At 41.9% G+C, this 21,878-nt stretch overlaps 1 protein-coding gene across 10 annotated transcripts in view; it reads right to left on the bottom strand.

Moving 5' to 3' along the window:
- The window catches only part of casz1 (castor zinc finger 1), a 174,665-nt gene that overhangs the window by 32,655 nt on the left and 120,132 nt on the right, over positions 1 to 21,878 (bottom strand). For 6 of the 10 annotated variants that reach the window (XM_067528102.1, XM_067528111.1, XM_067528104.1 and 3 more), the window contains exon 1: positions 12,855 to 13,007. The exons of the other annotated variants lie outside the window; for them this stretch is intronic. In XM_067528102.1, the coding sequence (XP_067384203.1) occupies positions 12,855 to 12,933 (79 nt within the window). In that variant the 5' untranslated portion in view covers positions 12,934 to 13,007. Of the gene's footprint in view, positions 1 to 12,854; positions 13,008 to 21,878 lie in introns of those variants that run through there. 10 annotated transcript variants of the gene reach the window in all.

Raw genomic sequence — 21,878 nt, 5'->3', positions numbered from 1 at the left:
ACCAAAGTTCACCTTCCAACAGCATTTTCCAGACTCAAAATCAAGGCCAGATCCTTATCAAGTTGTAAATAACTTTTAAAATGGAAGGAGGAGGTAACCATTTTTATTATGTCAAAAAACTTGTAGAAGCCCCAGAGTTTAAAAAACAAAACAAAAACATGTTGATTCGAATTCTGTTGTTTATTTAGTTGTACAGTATGTACAACTGTTGAGACAATGTAAAAAAATGCGAAACACCATGTCACAGCAAAGATAATTCTTCTCGTGTGAAGCACTACGGAATCTCAAGTCAGCCTCACTGTGGTTAAGATAATGCACTTCTGAGCTACGGACACACCATTTCAGCAGAGAAAAATGTGTGATATCAGAGGTAACAAAGTTCTATCTTAAAGACTCAATTCACTTTCTATAACAATGAGTAGGAGCCTCTTCATTTTCCCTCGGCCATAAAGCCAAGCACAATCATGTGTGAGCCATTGCCAGCATTATGTAAATCACATCGGTGCAACATAAAATCCTGTTTTCATTTTCTTTTGCAAAGCTGTGGAGTCATTAGAGGATATACAATTTAAAGCAGTTTACAGATCACCCCGATGCCAGACAATGCAACCCCAGCTCCCCACACATGCTTTCTCAGTTACTGTATTTACATTGCGGGCTTCCTCTCTGAAACAATGACTTCAGGAATTATGTAGTTTTAAGGGGCCGTATATCAGCAGCACATTACTGCACAATTTAGTGTTAGACAATTGCAGGCGGGGGTGAAAGGGTCGCCTTTTAGAAGACTGCACTTTTTTTAAATAACCTGGAAAAACTATTAGGAAGTGGAAGACATATATTTTCTAAAGACTTTTTTTTTTTTTTAGAAATACTCTGCAAAGGAAGATTGAGGTCATATGGGTGTTGCAGTGAAGGTCACTTTTTCTGTTTACTGTGTTCAGTATTTCATGCTTTAACTACTGATTTCCTTGGCATTGCAATCTCAAGCTCCTCAAAGGAAATGACCCCTACACTGTTGTTTCTTTCCATTAGTGCCTATTTATGTAGGATTTTCTGTTAACAATAAAAAGCTACTGATTGAGAAACTAAACAAGCCTGTAACTGAATTATCAGACATCTTAAACACATATTCAATGTCTTCTTTTTTATAGGTAGGGTGTGTGCTTTGAAACTAATTTAATATTGTAAGTTTCCCCTGAGGAGGAACAAGTTATGGTTCGATGATTTAAGGAAGCTGTCTAAACTATTATTTATGCTGAGGGTTTCAGTCCACAGCAGCTTTTTGCCATTGCTTACAATAGCGATTGCTATGGTAACACTAAGCTGTTTACCTCAAGTCGTTTGTGTGCATGATAGCATACAACGAGATAAAATCTTTAGGGACCTACATGAAAGAACAACTTTTCCCTCTGGGACCAACTCCCCCACCTCGCCAAGAGTCCAGTAAGCACTCTGCCTTATTAATGAATATCAGAAAGAAAAACAACACTGTCACATGCATCGGACATTATTTACAGTCTGTTTTAGCCTGGTGTGCTAATTGTCAAGGAGAAGACACCTCAGTAAGCACAGAGGCCAATGAGAAAATATAAGGCAGGTTTGAATTTGAACACAACAGCTGAAACTAATTTTTCCAACTGCTTATATTAACTGTGACACTATTTTTACTGGAAACAGCACAGGGCCACAAAGGAGCGCCATATACTGTCTGTATAAGGCCAAAACCAGAGGAAAAAGTCAAGAAAACTATTCTGAACACATTTGGATTAGATCAGGTTCTTTTTCATCTTCAGTCAAAATTAAGTACATTAAAGTTCTTCAGTGTCCTGTTTCTTGTCAGTGCTGGATGACACAGCTTGTGTTCTAGTCCTCTGCACTGACAAACTTGCTGTTCCACAGCTCCAAGCCCCAAAGGTCTTGTTGGTTTTTGATGCAGTGTCTCTGTTTGTGTGCCAGAATATCATACCCAATCAAGTGGTGTTTCAAATCCTAATAACGCTGTTGGAAGTGCATTGTTTGTGTGAACGTGCACAGACTATAATCAAGGCAGCTACGGGTAAAGGATGTTGGAGTTAACAATGGCTGTGCCTGGCGCGGTCATGGTTTTACCTGCTTCTGACATACAAGATGAGGCAGCTTATGTCCAAAACCTTTGTGTTATCATCTTATGGGAGATGTAAAGTCACATGTAGAAAATATAGAAATTGAACAACTTTATTGTTCATTCAAAGTGCAGTGCTGCTCCATTAACCCACCACTGACCCCCTATAGTGCTGCACAGGAGGGTCTGTATATAACAGAGGTAGATATTACTTGCTTAAACTGAAGCTTATCTCTTCACCTAATCAAACACAGGGTACAAGACTTGTTGTAGATTCCTGCTGAGTTTCAACGTGACTGATACCACCATATCAGGAGTTAATTAATACCAACAGGGTCTGGGAGATGTCGGTTCAGCTCAGGATTATTTTACAATATGTAAGTGAGAGTTACACAAGCTCTTTAAAGAATCCCAGTTATAACTTTATGAAGAGATTTGGAAGATTAATCGACAAGGTTGCAGCTCCCTATGTGTAGCTCAGTGAATCTACGGTGCCTCTGGCTCTCAAGGGAAGTGTATGTGTGAGAGAGTGTGTGTGCATGTGTGTTGCAGGGAAATCACTGAGCCACACAGGCAAACATACACAGACACACTTGAAAATTACCATGTTTTTATTTTTGTAAATTTACGCCTTGCAGGAAAAGACTATTTTCCTCCTCTCTCTCTCTCTCTCTCTCTCTCTCTCTCTCTCTCTCTGTTGCATGGCAGAGAGGTTGCGGCCGCCGCAAGGAAGTCAAGCGGAAAGCCACTGATGGACAACTTCGCCATGACACCCGGACCCCAGCATCTGGCCTCTCTCTCACTTTTATTACACAAGAATAACAATAAGCAGGTCGCCGACCCCGCTGTGAGATTTTGCCACAGTTTTCCAACAGTCGGTACAGCCGATGCTGGGAAATTTCCATTTTTACGCATGCATATTTAATTGAGTTTTGTCCCAGTGGTGCGGAAATGATTTGTTTTTTGCTCTCTGTTCACTTGACTCCTCTTCGGAGTCGCTAACCCTGATTAAGACGTTCCCGTTAATTTCCCAGCGCACACCTTTTTTTTGTGCATTAATGGTTCTGATCGTCTAATTAAAACTTCTCAGCTCGGCTGCTGATCACCGCTCGTTGTGCCTCTGACCTGAAGTTTTAATTGCCGCATCAGAAGCGATAATAATAATTTTGAGGTTCTGATGATTAAAAACAATGCCATTGCCAACTAGTTGATAGATGGGGGTTTGGGGGGGCACAACAGAGGAAAAATTTATGGAGAGAAGGGATTTAGAAAAGGGGCTGTAAAGGTGCGTATACGTTACCAAGGAGCCAGGCGGGTTGGGGGAGACTACTGTCGGTGACTGCTAAGAGGAAGGGGGGTGGCAGAGCATATGGAAATCTCCCAGCCCTCACGTCCCTTTAGGTCTTACTGAAGAAACAGGTCTGGCTGGGACTGGGACTTAGCTTTCCCCACCTTAAATCTAAATCTGCCACTGACTGATCCACTTCAGAGCTCTACTTACTTGGCAGGTTTGCCGGGTTGGGAAGGAGAGTAAAAGAATGAGAGAGCGAGAGAGAGAGAGCGAGAGAGAGAGACAGAGAGAGACAGTTCACAGGAGATAAAGGCACATAAAAGACAACAACAGTCTAATACCCTCTGCTTATTTTCATAAAAAGATAATAGCACAGTAAGTACAAAAGGCACATTGTTTGTAATGTGACTGAATGAAAATTAACCTACAGTGACTAGTGCCTCTGCCATAAAACATGATACTGATGAGATATATATGATACATAGATTACTGTCAAAACAGGAGAAGTGAGTTGCTTGTGATCTTTTAAACAGGACTTTCACACTGTACTTTACAGTATTGTGTGATAAGAAATGATTCAGGCACTGGGGGAAACCAGCACAAGTCTGTCACATTTAGTTCTTGTTTAACTCTGGATTTATGAAGGATTTTTTAGGTTCCACTACAGGATCAATGTTTAACTCTGAAACATACCATATATGCATTGATGCAGGCACACATACATCACAATGACACACGAATATACAGTCTAGCTGTGGTGGCTGTCTTCTGTCCTCTGCCCCATACCCTCCCCTTGTCCCTCTCTCTCACAAATCTATTTTATTATTAATCAGTTGGTTGCACATCTGCTTGCTTGTTGTTTTTTTTTCTATCAATAAAGCACTTATTGCTTTTAGTCTAGAATGTGACCTTGCACAGTGTGTGTTGTCTTTCTCGGGGTGCCGACCTTGAAGGACCCGTTTGGACTTTTTCACTTCAGCTCCATCCACAGGCTGTTATCAAACACAAGCCCTCAGCTAAGTGCCACACTCCTGTCACACCGCCGCAAAACACAAACAAGATGCTTAAGGACAAAGGCAGACACAAACGTCCCCAGAAACACACACGGACTACTCGGGACAATGGCTGAAGAAAACAATGTATATTTTAAGTGCATGCGGAAGGGGAAAGACATTGAACTTGAGGGCAATCAGGCAGGAAAGTTGAAATCTAAGGACAAATACGCCCTCCAGCTTCATCACAAACAGGGTAATTATGGTATTTTCCAGAACAGAGGACATGCAGCTTAAAATGTTCTAAGGGATAAAAAAAACAATCTGACATGAGTGACAAGAGCCATTCTGACAGCTACGTACCAAAACAGCCAACTTTTATTCAGTTTGCTGCTTAGGGTAATTCGTGGGACACACAGCTAACTTGTTAAAATTGTACATCAAATCTGGACTCCCAGCTGGCACCACATGAAGGCTTAAGTTGTAAGTATTTATGTTGCAAGAGGCAAAAAATACAAAAAAAATCCCTCATAGTGTGGTGCCTTAAAAGACAGAAACAAGGGAAAATAATTCAGGGAGCTTTGTTATGAAGCTCCGCTCTCATGTTCAGTTTTATGACACCAGGAGTACGATTTGATAAGCCAACAACCATGGTAAATGAGCAGACGACCCCTGTGTCCCTCCCTCATGGCTGCTGTGCTTGGAGCAGCAGCAAGGCAGTGTGGGTAGTACAGCAGAGAAGGGGCTCAGCGGTGCACCTCTCAAGGGCCCTTGAGCTAATATCTGTACAGATTAACTGCTTCAGTTGTATTTTGGTCACGGGGATCTCTCTTCGCCTTTGTGGCTTGTTGGGAGGGAGGTTGGGAGGGAGATGTGTGTATGCTACTCACAGTATGAGTGTTAGTTACACACATTTGTCTGTAGCAATGTGAACGGCCTGCTCGCCTAACGGGTCAGGAGCCCCCAGACTGGTGTGTGTCACTCCATGTCATTATCTTAGGGGCCATATCTGATTTACCAGAATCTGAAGCTAGACTGCTGAGTAAGTTATCCCCATCTCCTTACCATCACCTACCCCCAGTATCTCTCCACAGGACTAACACACAAACACACACACAGTGTCAATCCTCCAGGGTAAACTCAGCACATGCCGCTCCATTAGTTATCAATTAGGTCTGGAAATCTCCACCTGGCTTACACACAGAGATGTAGCTGGCACACATACATACCACCCCTCTCAACAGGAAGTCAAGGAGAGCATGTCTTATTTGACTACGAGTGTAGATGACAGAGTGTGTTTGTGGGTCCGTGCGGGTGGCACTTTTGTCCATGAGGTTAACCTTGATATGAGGCCCTGTCAGGCCAGATAATGTCAATCAATGACAAGCCCTCACAGATAACCCCTAATGTGAAGCCTAAAAAGCAAAGCCGTTTAGATCTTTAGACATGCCCCCTTTCACCAGCATATGAATTGCTTTACAAGGAAATGAGCTGTGGCATTTCTTTAATAAGACTCTTAAGACATTTTGACAGCATATACGGCACTCCGCCGTTAAAAAAAATTAAATAATGCCCCTGCTGACAAAGCCTCCTCACACAAGGCAGTGTTCTGATGGACAGATTCACATCCCTGTTAAGTGGAAGAGAGGAAAAGGCATGTAAGGAGGAGAGAAAAAGAAAACGAAGACTGGACCTTTGGTTTCTTGTTTCTCAAGCTCCCAGGGACGTCTTAATTGATTTCCAAGGTTATGTTACAAATTAGTTTTATAGATGCAGGGTCCTTGTGAATAAGAGTGCAAGTTGATGTTATTCAAGCAACTTCCCTAAATTCAGCGTTGTTTGGAATGTGTGCATCAGATCTGGTTGACCTCCTTCCCCCTTGCTCCCTCTCTCCTCTCTCTCTCCTTGAAAAGAGAAAAGGAGGTGACATTAACCCAAAAAAAGCATGTGTTTCCAGAAAGGATGTGCTGTGCTGACAAAATCGATCCCTGGGTACCATTAAAACATTTTCTCTGCCTGACAGACTTTTCCTCTTTTGGACTTTATATGCAGTGGAATGAGTCACAGGTGCCCATTAAAATGTCATCCTGGACATGCTGTCTACCTGTCTAAATATGACACATGTCTTTGTATAACATTTTATACTTTCAATGTTCAATATATTGCCTTCTTCTGATGCACTATTGCATTCTGATCAAAACACACTGCAGGGCCAAGAGAGGAAGTGATGACAATGAGTCTTCCTGCTGGTGGGATTAGCATTTTTAGAACCTGTGGCTATGACGCTACTGTCAGAACTTCAGTTTGTAATCTTTTTTTTTCTTACTAGCAGGATGGCAGTGACATTTTAAAGAGTGTGTATGTGTCTGGAAGAGTGAGGTATATGCACAACCCAGTGTAAACACATATGTTAGGGGTATATTATTAGTTCTAAGAGTGTGTGCTGGAGACTTTGTGTGGTGCGCACCTGGTTGCAGGATTGTAGACAGCAGAGCATTGTACTCAGTGCTCTCCTCCTTCTCCACTGTGTCTAGTGGCTGCAGGTCACGCTATTTGCTCTAAGATACATGCCGTCAAATATGCAACCATTTCTACACACTCAGGAAGAACTGATCCTCAGTGATGATAAACACACCACTGCATGAGTGACAAACACTAAAACAGTGTGCTTTAACGAAAAGTTCCATGTCAGCTGGAGGCAGAACTAAACTTGGCAGTTTTCACCTAAAACAGGAACATTCATATGTTTCTGGGAGTTCAGTAAAAGGAGGAATATGCTGTGACTGAATTTGACGGTGTTATAAAACAACACTCACAATAAGGAAGAAAAAAGAAAAATGACTATGAAACGACGAAACAAGCAAAGCTGCTTCACAGGAAAAAATGATGCTGTCTATTTTGGGTCTCAGTATACAAAAGGAAGTGCTGCTAAGTTGACTCAAACAAATAAATTTGCTTTTGATAAAACCACAGCAACTACTTTTGCATTCTACACCAAACCCACTTTGTTTCCTGCATCTTTATCTTCATGACTTGCCACATTTGTGAGAAGCCACTCACTAAATTGTTAAGCACAAGCAAGTGAAGTTTTCAAAAGGTGCAGTGTTGACGGTTTAAAATGTAATTTAATTTGAAAAGTGACAGGTTAAGGGAAAGCCTCAGAAATGAACAAGGTGCACTTGCCTATTTGCGCTGTATCCAGCTGCCCGTTTTACATTTCTGCAACATTAATATTCCTCTTATTATTATTTTAAAGTGAAAACGGATACTCTGTTGAAGTGCAAATCTGATGAATTACGGGAGCAGATTGCTGCTATTAATAATTAAAACCTATTTTATAAATATTCAGGTCTGTCATGCATCTAATAATGAACGCTTTAGAGGAGGTTACTTCCCGTGCGCATCCTAATGTGTCAGAAATATCACTTTTAATCACGCTCGTGTCAGCGAGTGCTGGGTTTCAACCTGCCAAAAAAATCTACCAAATCAAGGAAACTCAGCTGGCCTACTACTGTGCTCATCACAGCTCTTCCTTTCCTGCTGTTTCGCATGATCCAGGCTCTTCTCCTGCCCCGTCTAAAGAGGTGATGAACACCTCTCAGCTCCCTGCTGCATTCTTACTGTGGTAATTTGAATGGAGAATAATGCAACAGCAGCACTCTACCTTCTGGACACACCTAGTCCCACTGCTACTACTACCATATGCTGTGTTGATACATATTCATAACACTTTCTCGTGTGTTGAGTGTCAGTGTGCAATGAGGCTTAAATGAGTGTCTCACAACTTCAAATGGGAAGAGGGAAAGAAGAAAAGAAAAAGCCAGGCACAAAGAAAGTTGGACTGCTCTTCCCCTTTTTTCCGCTCTCCTCTTTTCTTCCTCCCTCTTTTGCAATGGGAGATGAGCTCTGGTGCTAATGGAAGATCCCAGTGGTTTTGTAAGGATGAGCGAAAGGTATATGGATTTTTGGGGCCATCTTCAAGAAGTTGTGAGAGGGCGCAACTGTCAACATGGCTGGATAAACTGTGCTGTCAGGTGGTCTCACTGGTAGGGTGAGAATCACTGTGGCACTGTACAACGACCTCCATACACCCCAGCAGTAAATACATATGCTGCACACAGAGAATACACACAACCAGATATACACACACACACACACACACACACACACACACAGACGAGCACTAAGATTAATGCTGTCAGAGCTACAATGATACCCCTTCATTATCTGCACACGGGGCCTCCTTCGTGCGCTTGCTTGCCTCACTGTCCTCTCCGCTGCTTCTCTATATAGGTAGTAATTACTAAAGCTAACATTTCTTGCTCTCTGTGCCTCTGACTACCCTCTACTTCCTCATTATTTCTTTCTCTTTTTACTGTATTCAAGTGATTTGCCAGTCTTTTGCCAACTGGTGGCATATCTGAAGGTATGCCAGCGTTCATGGCAGCCCCAGTGTGGCTCACTCACTCACTTTGAGAGCTGTATTATGTATACAGGACAAAGTAAACAAAGTAAACCACAGTGTGGTACATCAGTCCCAGACCCAGATCAGTCCTCTGGGTCAAACATTCCTTGTGGTACAACAACAGAGCAATGCTTGATGTACCACTGTACTGTACATTGTTGGTGTAACAGACTAGGATCAGAAAGATGCTCCCTATGCATGGCATTTTTCATTACCAACAACGTTCTCTCTTTGGCTTTCTTCTTCTTCTCCCATTGGAACAATGGCTTTATCAAAGCTGATAGCTTGCTCAAGCGCATTTTCTAAAACGTCTTCTTCAGCCAGCCATTTCCCAAGCTGATCTTGAGTAAATGTCACTCATAAAAAGTAGGGAAGATTTGATGGTGAGATCAAACAAAAGGAAGGACAGCAAGAAAAGCACCAGGATAGGAGGAAAAGAAGAATGAAACCCTCCTCCCTCATCCGATAGTTCTGAGGGTAATTCCTCCAAGCAGAGCCTATGTTTTCAGACGCAAATACAACAAAACGCTGGGTGCTGCCATGAGACATCAAAATGGGCGATTTTGACTTCAGAGGGTCTTCAGATGCTTGAGGAGTTGTCAGTGTCAGGCCAGGGGGACTGAACAGAGAGAACAGAAGGTACCTGCAGGCTGTTAACAACTAATATGGGAACAACGCCAGAAACACTGTCTCCTCCCAAAATGCCAATCGGCACCAGATTAGTTAAGGCATCCACTATACTGTAGTATCCCACATGAATACTTTTATCTCCTCAAAGTGAAATGGCTTGAAAGTTTTTCAGCTGCTGTGTGTCTGCGGTTTATTGTATCCCTGGGGATAAAAAGTAAAAATTTAACAGATAGATGCCATAATGGCAGAAAGACACAAATACAGAGACTTGAGAGTAAAGGCTTCAACAGGTGCTTTGAAAGGAGGAATTTTTATGTCCTTTGCCTTACAGAAATATTTTCATCAGCAAATCAAAGACTTGCTTTTTCTCTTTGGAGACCTGAGTTGTGTTGTGACACGCCGAGAGGGACGTCCGCATTTTCTCCCGTGTTGTTCTCGCTCATTCTTGGAGCATTAGGCTCACTCTAAATAGCCTCAAGGAGATTAGGCTGGCTCATATTCAAATGCACATTTCTTCTAAAACCCACTCCGCGAATGGGCCAAGGAGATCAGCGCAGGAGCATGGTGAGACAGTAGTCAAAGAAGATTCTGTCACGTATAAATCAGCTGAGAGGAGAAAAAGAGACATAGAGGAAGAGTAAGAGAGAAAGGCTGAGGTAAAAGACAAACAAGTGTTGGCTCTGCTATATGAGTTTAGTTAGATACAGAGTTAGTGCATGAATTATGGCTAGTGAAGGGCTGAGGGACGCTGTATTTATGAGGGGACTGAGTGAGTGTTAAATCCCTGGTAAGAAATAAAGTTGTCCCTGAGCGAACAGGGGAAACATTTCACTCACTCTAAGAGGTACCTTGAAAAAAACATGAAAGCCATCCCTCTTCCACAGGAAGCACTATTCTGTATTTCATGAAAATGCTTTATTCCTTAAAAATGCTATGGATCAAATTTGAATGAATTAAATCTCATATTTGAATAGAGAGGATGATTCTCCATGTGAATCATATCAAGGGAGTTCTCGAGCCAAGAAAAGGAAAAGAATCTGATTCTTCTAAAATTGTGTGTGGATTTTCTGAGGGATCTCTGGCTAAGGGGGGCTGCCAAAACACATAGTGCACTTGTTGCAGTGCAAGGGTCCATCCAAGAAAAATTTTCCACTGTGGTTTACTTAGGAAAAATGTTTTTTTATTCAAATATTTGAAAAACTATGCCTATCTACCATCTATATACCTAAATAAACATATGTGTTTTGTGAAATTCTGTTTCCTCACTTGCAATGTTGAATGGAGTCAAAGTTAAAAGCCAGAAACAACAAAGGAAGGCACATGGCCAACGGAAAGGGAAAAGCTTCACATTGCACTTTGTGCACATCCAACTCAGACCTCTCTCCAAACCCCTGCAGTAGTAATAACAATTATTACTTAAAAAGGCTATATTTTTGCATTAACTTAAAAGGCTATATCTTTTTCTTCCCCTCCAGCCTGTGCGGCCTCACTTACCCTAAGTATCTTCATAAATCACCAGTTACTGTTAACATGTACTCCACAATTCAGTCATCAATCTCCTACCAGGTCAGAGTGAAAACAGAGGGGGAAATGTCTGCTTAGTAAAATGTCTCTCTTGTGAATGCTGCTACCACCACCCACTACTCACACACACACACACACACACACACACAACATGCATGTAGCACAGTAGCAAACACACACCCACAGCAGTTAAATAACAAGCACGCGCACCCGGCATGAAGCAACCAGAGCAATCCTATGGGACATGGGAGCGGTTGCCAGATCGCCACGGTAACGTAAGCCAAATTCAATTCTGACTTCACCTTTCACTCAGGAAGCTCGTTCCATTTGTTATAAAAACAAACAGCAAGCGCGCAGTTAGGGCCAACCAACTTCTGTCTTGTCTCACTCTCTCTTTCTCTTTTTTTCCTGTGGGCCTCAAAAAGAAATATCAGGCCCAGGCTGCAGCAGTAGTGCAGTAGACACCCACAGGGCCGCATGTAAATCTGTGTTTATGTTCACAGACACAGTATTTATTTAACCAAAAGCAGACAATCTAATTGTACACGAGGAGGATTATTCCTCTCAAAACCGTGTCTCCGCAAAGGAGACAAGGACTCGTTAGCCTTTCTACAACAGACAATGTTTACATCACCCGAGTGGAAAATCCCTCAGATGACAAACCTCTCCATCACAACATCTGTAGCGAAACAGCGAAATCAATCTCGACCAATAGCGCAAATTACGTCATGGGAGATTCAAAAACATCTGCACTTGACATTAAAGTGGAGGGATTTTAGGTGCTTTTTAATAATTTCTATTTTTAGATTATGGAATAGTGTGTTTGGATCATTTTATACTTTCAAAGTCTAACCGTATTTCCGTAGCCTTTCATGAAGTAACATAAAATCTAAATATTTATTTTAATAATGATTTATAATAATGAATAAATGGAAACTAATTGCTATAAAGTTCAGTTTATTTAGAATATCACAATGTAGTATTCAAATACACACAGTCCAAAGACATGCATGTTTGGTTAACTGGTGACTGTAAATTGCCTGTAGGTGTGAATGTGAGTGTGAATGGTTGTCTGTCTGTGTATGTCTCTCTGCTCTGTGTTGGCCCAGAGATAGAATGGCGACCTGTCGAGGGTGTACCCCGCCTCTCACCCAATGACAGATAGTCTTTTTTATATATATATATATATATGTGTGTGTGTGTGTGTGTGTATATGTTATTTTATATATATTATTTATTTATTCATAACATTACATTTTTAAAGTTGATGATTCCTTTTTATTTGTAAGATTTTTTGTAATATTTTACAATATTTCCTGAGATGCAGTTAAATGGAAAAAAGGGACTAATATGTAGTTAGATAAATGTATAAAGAAGTATAAAAAGTAAAAGTACCTCAAAATATACACCACATGTACAAATACCACTATGTTTGTTTGTTTTTAATTAAATGTACTGTCCACTGCTAAGTGTCATAAACATAACTGTAAAACATAAAAAGTGGAACTGTGAAGTGCTATAAGCCAATACACAAAAAGTCAACAACAACTTTTGAGGAAGCAACACACCATTAAATCTAATTAAATATACAAGTCAAATTTAGTGAACAAAAGGTGCAAAGTCCATTTGTAATTAGAAGTTACAAATTTTTCTCCAAAAAACATTAACACCTGCTCTGCTTCCTCATTCTCACAAACATTTGGATATCACCCACTACGTCACTACACATGCCAACTGCAACTAGTAGCTGACCCGTTCACCTCAAGGTAGCACTCAACTCTTGTGGGTGCACGTGTGTATGTGCATGTGTCTGTGTGTGCGCCCGTGGGGGGAGGTGTGTGTGAGTCTTACCTGGCAGCAGACCGCCCTCTGCGCTCTGTCTCACCTCTCCCTCCTGCCCTGGAAGAATTCTCTCCACAAAGCAAGGCATTTTCCCCTCAACTGCTCACTGCCAAGGCTTTGCTCTCTCTCCCCTTCTCCCTCTGTCTCTCTCTCCCTCCCTCTCTCCTTCTCACTCCTTTCCTCTTTCCCACTCTGTCCTCCTCCCTCACTGTCTATCTCTCCTCCCTCCTTACCCTCCCCCTCTCTCTTTCTCTCTCCATTCCCTCCCCCCTCCTTTTCTCACTGAGCACAGATGTCAAGACTGTGCGAGTTTACCCACTTTACCAGTAGGGGTCCTTCATCGCCCTTCTTCACCCCACAGCCACATGGGGGAACAAAACACACACGCACAAACACACACACACAGGCCCAAGGAAGAGAGAGCCACTTAACGGGCGCCCTCCTGTCACTGCTACAATGAGAGCCCTGTGCTGAGCAGCATGGCTGTATGAGCTGTGTGCAAGTGTTGTCTTTGCGTTTGTGAATGTGTGTATATGTGTGTGAGGGGGAGACACACTGAGAGACAGGTGTGAAGTTAGTGGTGTGCACAGGGAGCTGGCCCTCGACCCTTTCCAGCCTTGTTCAGCCCTGTTCGGCTTGGCTTGGTCCTGGCTCCCTGGCCCCTGAAGTGTAGTGCAATAGTAGCTTACACACAGGCACACGCGCACGCACACACACACACACACACAAGCACACAAACACTTGCCGGCATATGAACACACAGATTAACTTACAGTGGGTCCGTCAGAGCCAGCAGTCAGAGCGAGAGAGAGAGATTGTGGCCATGCACAGACACACACTTTCACTCATACACAACACAGATACCCACACAGAACAACTGCCGCTGTTTGCTGCTGCTGCTGTTGACAGTGATAACATGTGCCCTATGTCTGTGTGTGTCAGTGTGCATGCTCACACAAACATACAGAGTCATAGACAAACACACAGTGGATATCTATCAGCTCTCATATTTCAGGACTCTATTCTAAGTTTTTTTTTTTTTTTTTTTTTTTTACGAAAACAGTCCTCATTGACACTGGCATGTTATATTTGAAGGCTTCTAGCTAGTGTGCAGTGGGGAATTTCTAGTTTCTCTCCTACTTGTGGGGCACTTTTCACATTGCAATATAAATACTGTCCTGCTAAAGAATGTCAGATGTCTGTTTGCCTTTGAATACAGGCTGATTCCCCTGGGTAAAACAAGGGAAGATCTAAGTATCAGAGTCTAAATAAGCCAGTAATTATCTTCTTTGTGAAACATCATGTTAACAAGTGAATTCAAGGTGTAAAAATGCTGTACATAAATCAAGGAAGAAAAGAGCCATTGTTGCAAAGAGAGTTTGTACAATTTAATTGTTTTCAGGGACAAAATAATTCTGAGCATGAGAATGAACAAACTTTGCCACTTGATGGAATTTGATCCTTTATTTTTATCAAATATTGCCCAACTTTTACAACACATTATATTGCAGGAGAGCTCTGCTCCTGATCAGGGTCCTGCTATTAAAATATAAGAACTGTAATTATCAGGTCAAACTATGTGCGAGGACCTTTTTTTTTTTATTGCTGGCTGGGGCCGGATAAGGGTATCTATATTCACAATGTGATATCCCGGACCTGCTGTTGGTATCATTTGAACAGTGGGTGGATCACCTTTATTTGAGTTAAACAAAACCTTCTAATGACACAAAAATTGTAGTCACTACTTGACAGACAAGGCTACAACGCCCAACCAGACTGTGTCAAAACGTTGACAAAGAGTAATAAAGAAAATAGGATGTTAAAAGAGCAGGACACGGATGTTGAATAAAGCCACTAGAAAGTGTACATACTTAAAGTCATGATAAGCTAATGAGGAAAACAGAGCTGTGCTTTTGGTTGACTCTTATCACTGTTTGCATCAGCAGCAAATCTCCCTTGACAGCAAGACTGAAATCAAATACAGGTTTTTAGGCAGATGAAGGAAAGTCATTTGTATTTACAGGAAAAAAAAAAAAAAAAAAAAAAAAGCATGCACTCAATCATTATTCCCTTGCTGTGCTAACTAGAATACAGCCCCTGTATTAGATGTTGGTGGAGCAGCACAAGGACAAGTAAAACATACCTTAAATAGACTACAAATGAAGTCACTTAACACCCACTCGCTTCCCTCGCCACCCCCTGCTCTGTCTGTCTTCAACAGAAAAAGCCTGTGTTTGACTATCTCCCTCTTAGGTTCATAGTTGTCTTTTGCTTTTTAAACAGGCACCTCGCCTGTCACAGTGCACGAACGGGTGCATTCCCCTTAAATGGCTCCTTTTGACAACTGATCTGTAAATACAGCAGGATCTGCAACATCCCCCTTTCTCTTGCTGCCTCATTTTCTCCCTTCTTGCTTTTGCTCTCCCTCCCTTTGCCCAAACTCCTGGCAGACCCTTATACACAACATGAAGGTCTTCCTATGATTCCCCCCCCCCCCCCCCCCCCCCCACACACACACACACACACACACATCAAAACACAACCATGCACACACATTTACCCCCATATCCCCCTCCCAACTTCCCTAACTCCATTCCCCCTGCCTCTATAAAAACACAAATATGCCATAACTCAGGCAGTGCTGCCACATAGCCTCCATCTTGCCCTGTACCGGGGAGGGGGAGGCCTCTCAGGAAGGTCACCAACAAATGGTTTTCCGATTCACTGCCCCTGAAATAATTTTGTGCATTAAAACCTGAATCTGCACTTTCTGGCCTGAAAGCTTTTCTAATTATTCCAGTGTCCTTGGGACAGACACAGATCCTTCACACGCCGGGGGAAACAAGCTATAGAGAAACCACTACAGCCACAAACACCCCTTCACCACCCTCACTCCCTCTCTCTATCCCTGCATCTCCCCACCTCCCCTGCTCTCCTCTCTCCACCTCTCCCCGCTTTACAACCACCCCCCTCCCCAATCTGTTTTCAAAGCGTGTCTGTCCTTTATTAAATTGTTTTCTTTTCCACATTATCAGTTGCCATGGAGACCTCATCTCTCGGATTATTTGAATTTCATTATATCTATTGATTTGGGAGCATTTCATCTTTTTTATTGTTTTTCTGTCAATTTTCGAAACGAATAACCATCTAATTTGCGTCAGCGCTGATTACGTTCGTCCCTCAATAGAGGTCGGCAGCTGCGCCGGGGAAACAAATCAATGGAAAAACATCATAAAACTCAAAAGTACAATCAACCAGGATATGGGTGACATTCCGTGGTTGCTGAAACGAAGTCATCAAAAAATATATACTTTTTTCCTGCGCCTCTGCATGTGTGGGGGTGCAGTGAGGAGGACACATATGTGTCTGGGCAGATATATTACTATATTTCAGCAGATAATATACTATGGTAAATTTCCATACTGATAACAGCCCCTCCCTGCCTGACCAAAACAGAAAAAAATGCTTACTGTATCTAAATAATGTATGCAATTTTAGCATTTATATATAAATTTTTTAATAAGCTGCTTGGAGCAAAGTGGCCATTAACAAAACACACAGCTGTCCAATGGGCTAAGCCCAGCAGATCAATTGCGCTTTTTTATGACATGATAAAATGCTTTTAAAGCAATTTACACAAATATGGAAAAAATGACTTCATGGGCTTCATTTATTCATAAGGACGTGTATTAGGAAAAAAAAACCTTACAAAAGCCAGACAGGAGAGATCGTCCCAGTCCTAACTGGAACAGACTTGCTGCCCTCTCCACAAGGACATAAAGTTTCATTACTGATGCACGCAGTCAAAGGCAATTTAGCAAACACAGTGTGCAAAAGAAAACATCAGCATATTGCAAGTGTTCCTGTATTAGGTGGACCTTGCATGTTGTTTTCCAATTTTTATTCATTTTAGTGGGGGCAGGGAGTGGGGGGCAATGGATTTTTTTCCCTCCCTCTGCCCAGTGTCACCCTGACCAAAAGCCAAAGGGAGGTAGCCTCAGTGACAGGGACGTGTGTGTACTGGCCAACGGAACCAAGCCAAACCATGTGCCAGACAATGAGGCCTTGCAGCAGGACAAATGTGTACACACACCTTCAGCTGTGCAGTGATATACAGCACATGGCACACAGACTCATTCTGTGAGAAAACAGGCCTACAAATATTTCACTGGATCTGATCATTTGGAAGCAGGCGCACACATACACGCACATTATGCACACAAGTATGATGGGGGGGCAGAGAGGGCCATTTGGAGGCTAATCTTGTTTCAAAGCATCCTGTCTTTATGTGCCGACAATGTGCTTGATCTACTCTCGAAACACTGCTGCTGCCGCTGCTCCTGAAGGCCCTAAGTTTGCAACACATGTCAACATTTGATAAAGCATTACTTTCCCCCCCAACAATGTTCTCCTGTTCAGGCCTCCGAAATGAGGGCGCTAACAAATTAGCTTTTTATGTTTATTTGTGTGTGGGTGTGTCAGAGTGGGAAAAAAAGTGAGATCTCATTCTCACCAGTCACCGGTTCTGAACCAGAGATAGAGGAAAAGAAAAAACAAAACTGAGGAAGGGAAAGAAAAGAAAGAAAGGCTGAATGTTTCAGAGTCACGATTCTTCTCCTGATTGACCTAGCTGTCTTAGTTCTGCAAAACATGACCCTCCCCTCCCTCAGCCACGACAGAAACACAGGCGACTGGATAAACACTATTTTATGCAGTGACTAGATGAATCGCCAGACAGTAATTACAGTCTTCCTCTCGCTCCAACAAAACTCTACTGTACAGGCTCTTTCTTTGACACCAAACTGCAGTAGCACGTACTAAAAAACTGCAGGCGTGTGACATGTTTGTCAATGCCTCTCCCAACTAGATAAATATAAATATTAGACCCTGTGACAACAGTGAAACGCTGTCTGCAGTTTTCAGCGATGTGTTAATAATCTGTAGCTGAAAGAGGACTTGTTGTAGGGACAAATGATGTTATCATGTGCAGTCAAACGTTGCCGGGGCTGGCTTTGTAGAGAAAGTTTGGTGATTTTTTTTTCTGCTACCCTTGCAGTTTGTGCTTTCCTCTCCTCGATGTAACAAAAATAACACAGTTGTATCCCAAACTAAACATTCTCACACAGTGGCTCGCAGTCTAATAGGCCTCTGACAACAACAACATCTCAGTGCTGAGGCTTGTTTAAGAGATCCAAACTTGATGTGCTGACAAATTCACTCAGCAAATGAGTTTATTTGTTCATCTGGTGTCGATGCATATTGAATTTTCAAAAAAGAAGATCACTCCAGTACATCAGTTAGCGATGAGATGCAGTGTGTAACACACTCACACACTCATTCTCTTACTCGGTACTGATTCATCCGGTCAGGCCGTGCCCCAAACGCGGTGCAGTAAACCATGCTGTCAATGTCCGAGCTCTAAAAAGCACAATTACAGAGGACCTCGACTGAATAATTTAAAGAGCATAATTATTGACCTCTATCTGAATTCCTCTGAAAGGCACATTAAGATATAGAAAAGCACTGGTGGAAGTGGAACTGAGGAGAAGAGAAGGAGTGAGTCTCCCCAGGCCTCCCTAATGCACTCTCCTGCTGTATTCTAACTTCCTGTGGACCCCTAATGTGTCCACTGCTGGCTAGCCTGATGAAGACTACACTTAATGAGGGCCCTGTTTCTGAAATGAAATATCTATGAAACCATCAACATGCATTACTATGAGGCTGCCACCCCTCACAAAACCACACTTATCTATACAAATACACCGCCACTGTCCCCAACAAGCACACACATATACATATATAGTACATAAACTACCAATCCTTGAATCCCCCTCCCTCTCTTAGTGCCACCATGAGTTTGGGTAGGCAGCACTATAGACTGGGGGAAGGGTGAAAGTGGGGAGCCTGAGGGTTAACTGTCCCTCAGGGGGCTATCAGTGAACCAGGCAGCAATCTCTGCTGGTGTTCCTGGTTCTCAGCTGACAACCAGGCTCTGACAGATTAGCAGCTAGTCAAGAGGAATCCATGGCCCAGAACACATAAATCCTTTTTTTCTCAGATTTTGCTTTATGTGTGGCTGGATTTGAATACAGCACTACAATCTGTATCTGTGTGTTTGTTCGTGCATTTGTGCACACATGCATTGGGGGTCGTTGAAAACTGGCAGCAGGCTAGGGGGAGGATACAGCAAGACGAGGCCTTTTTTAATTAAAAGAAAATATTTGTGTTTGCATACTATCGCTGCTGGAACCTGGGACAATTCCGAGAATTCTGGTTGTTTAATGCCTCTTTAAAGCGATTTGGGGCACTTCATTGCATACATACATTTTTAAAATTTCAATTAGGCTGTACATTATTTTTATTTTGCTTGTAAGTTCTCTGTTTGGGGAATCCCCCCCCCCCCAAAAAAAAAAAAAATAATTAAATAAAACATTAAATAAAAGACATCTCTTGTTTATTTCTTTCCTGAGGTAAAATTATTTCTCTAAGAACATTTAAAAAATAAATTCCATTAGGATGGACTAATTTATAAAAACAAAAGCTGTCTGCTGCATTTCAACCAGCAAGAATATAGGGCACTGAAATAATGAGTCAACTTCTGCAACATCCTGAATGCCAAGGACAGGTGGATTAAAGTATTAAAACAATCGCATTTCAGTCTTGAAATAGTCCTGTGCACGACTCAGCACCATGCACATCCGTTCAAGTTCAGTTGCCAGCTCCATAACGCCACAGGAGAGGGATAGAAAAAAAACCCAATCCCATTAGCTACGTACATGCATCTCAGCAGACCTGATGGAAACGTGAGTGAATCTCAGCGATGATTATCCCCCAAACCTCTCAAACGATAATACATAATCGAACATTACAGAGGATTTCTCTGAAATCACACAGCTAGTAAGCACTAATTTGGGTTTCCCCATTTGTGTTAGAATGAGGTGGTTTCCCAACGAAACAGAAGAGACTGCTGTAATCAGTCGCCTCTGAAGCCAAGGAGACTTTTCCTGCTTTCCTCCAATTAAAGACTAGAGAACAATGCTCTCCACATTAAGAGAAAAAAATTATTTAAGACAAAGTTTAAGATAGAAACTAAAATTTTATTTTATTTACAGAAAAAAGTAGAATAAATAGTTAAAGCAAATAGTTGAGGGAGTGATCTTCAGTTTATTTCGTGATTACTAAGATTCTTTGCCTGACAACGAGAGACTACAAATAAATAGATATTGATGATTTTTTTAAGGCTTAGTCTTCTGAGAAGTTTGTCAAATCCCAGCTATAATAAAGTTATTGCAAATCACAAACTCCATTAGTGAACTCATTACTGGCATGGGAATTTTATCTTATGAATGACTGAATCATTTTCTTAATAGATAGGAGATGTCTTATATATTATATATCAGTATCAATGGGTCAGCTCCCCAAATTGGAGCAACCTATCTCAGGAGATGGTCAGAAAAGATAGAACTTATATAAATCTGTCAAAAAAAAAAAAAAAAAAAGAAGCTGTCTCTAGATAACAAATAATGCAGTGCAGTGCTTTGAGTTTTAATTTGTATGTGTATATATAGTATACTTTTTAGACAAGCAACGAAAACCCCCTCTTTTCTTACAATTGACAATAATTAAGGTGAGCTCTTCAATGAAATCTAAGCCTCTTAGCCCACCTCCTGCCATCTGTGGCTCCAATATTAGAGCTCAGGAAGGTTCCCGTTTTTGCCTTCTGGAAAAAACAGAGAGGAAATAAATGTCGTCTACACGACGACTTGGTCAACCTGCTTTCACAGCTGTGTCATGGAGGTGGAATGAACTGTCTGTGACAGAAAACAAACAGGAAGCTGAAAGAAGAAAGAGAAGAGAGGGAGGGTGAGAGACAGAGGGGAGAGTGAGAAAAACCTGTACCCTTCAGTCTCCCCCCGTAAGGACTCTCTTAACCATATCTGACAGCTGACAGCTCCTTGGCAATGGGGGTCAGTTAAAGGAAAAGTAGCTCAAGTTTTGTTGGGGCTTTAACTTCAGAGATGTTCAGGAGCCACTGCCCACCTCAGCATCAAAGGGGATTATAGGGACAGGGCCATCTGTTGCTAGAGTAAGCGTGAGCCCTTTTATGTCTCTGCCTGTACGTTTGTGACAGTGTGTGTTTGTTAGAGTAAGAGAAAGAAAGACAGTCAATGTCTATGTGCTTTTAACCTAAAGGGCAGCAGAGGTGAGAGGTAGAGCCTACAGCGTCTAGGGCAGACAACTGCTTTTAATCTTTACACTAAAGGTTAAAATGAAGACTAGCAGGGCTTCACTATTACATGATGGAGTCCCTCATAGGTTGAGCACGCTATTTGAATATGACACTAAAACTCTTTGAGTCTGCACAAACAGCGTCAATGTTAGGATTCAGGGCAGGTTCTACACAATACAGGCTGAAAACACAGGAATTGTAAGTATGTTTAGGGCTGGCTCCTGAATAGTCTCTCTTTTGTCATCCAGGCAAAACACAGAACTTGTTTTTGTTGTGGGTTTATTGAAACACAGTGCCAACCTTGTTCCCCCTTCACCTCTCTAATTTGTTTTGGGTCCTGTTCCTGGCCTCCGCTTGGGAATGTTTTCCCCTCAATAGTCTGCTACCTTTTAACTGAGCTGCCCAGTGCTTGACCTACTGCTGACACCTATTTTCAGCACTCTAATCGTCGTTTAATCACATATCAACCTGTCGCTTAAAGACCCTTTTTTTTCATGGGGAAACATTTACATACTGTATGTTCTAAAACTAATTTCTATCAAAAGCTCGAATGGCTGTGAAAGTGGGCGTTCCGTCTCTTTTTTACTTTCACACATGTGAAGACACAGTAAAGCACAAGAGAGAAAGAGTAAAACACACACACAGAAAAGTCTACTGTATCTCACCTTAACAGACAAAAACACACATAGGCAGACGCCATACCTGATATTCTCGATTCAGGTGGTTTTATCACGTTTATTAACAGTGTGCGGTGACACAAAATGTGTTAGAATTGGGACAAGAGTGATTCAGATGTACTCGTG

The sequence above is a fragment of the Channa argus genome, chromosome 13 (genome assembly GCF_033026475.1).
Source record: "Channa argus isolate prfri chromosome 13, Channa argus male v1.0, whole genome shotgun sequence".
Lineage (NCBI taxonomy): Eukaryota > Metazoa > Chordata > Actinopteri > Anabantiformes > Channidae > Channa > Channa argus.
Note: the sequence above shows the minus strand (reverse complement) of the source record. Positions and strands in the feature narration are given on the sequence as shown.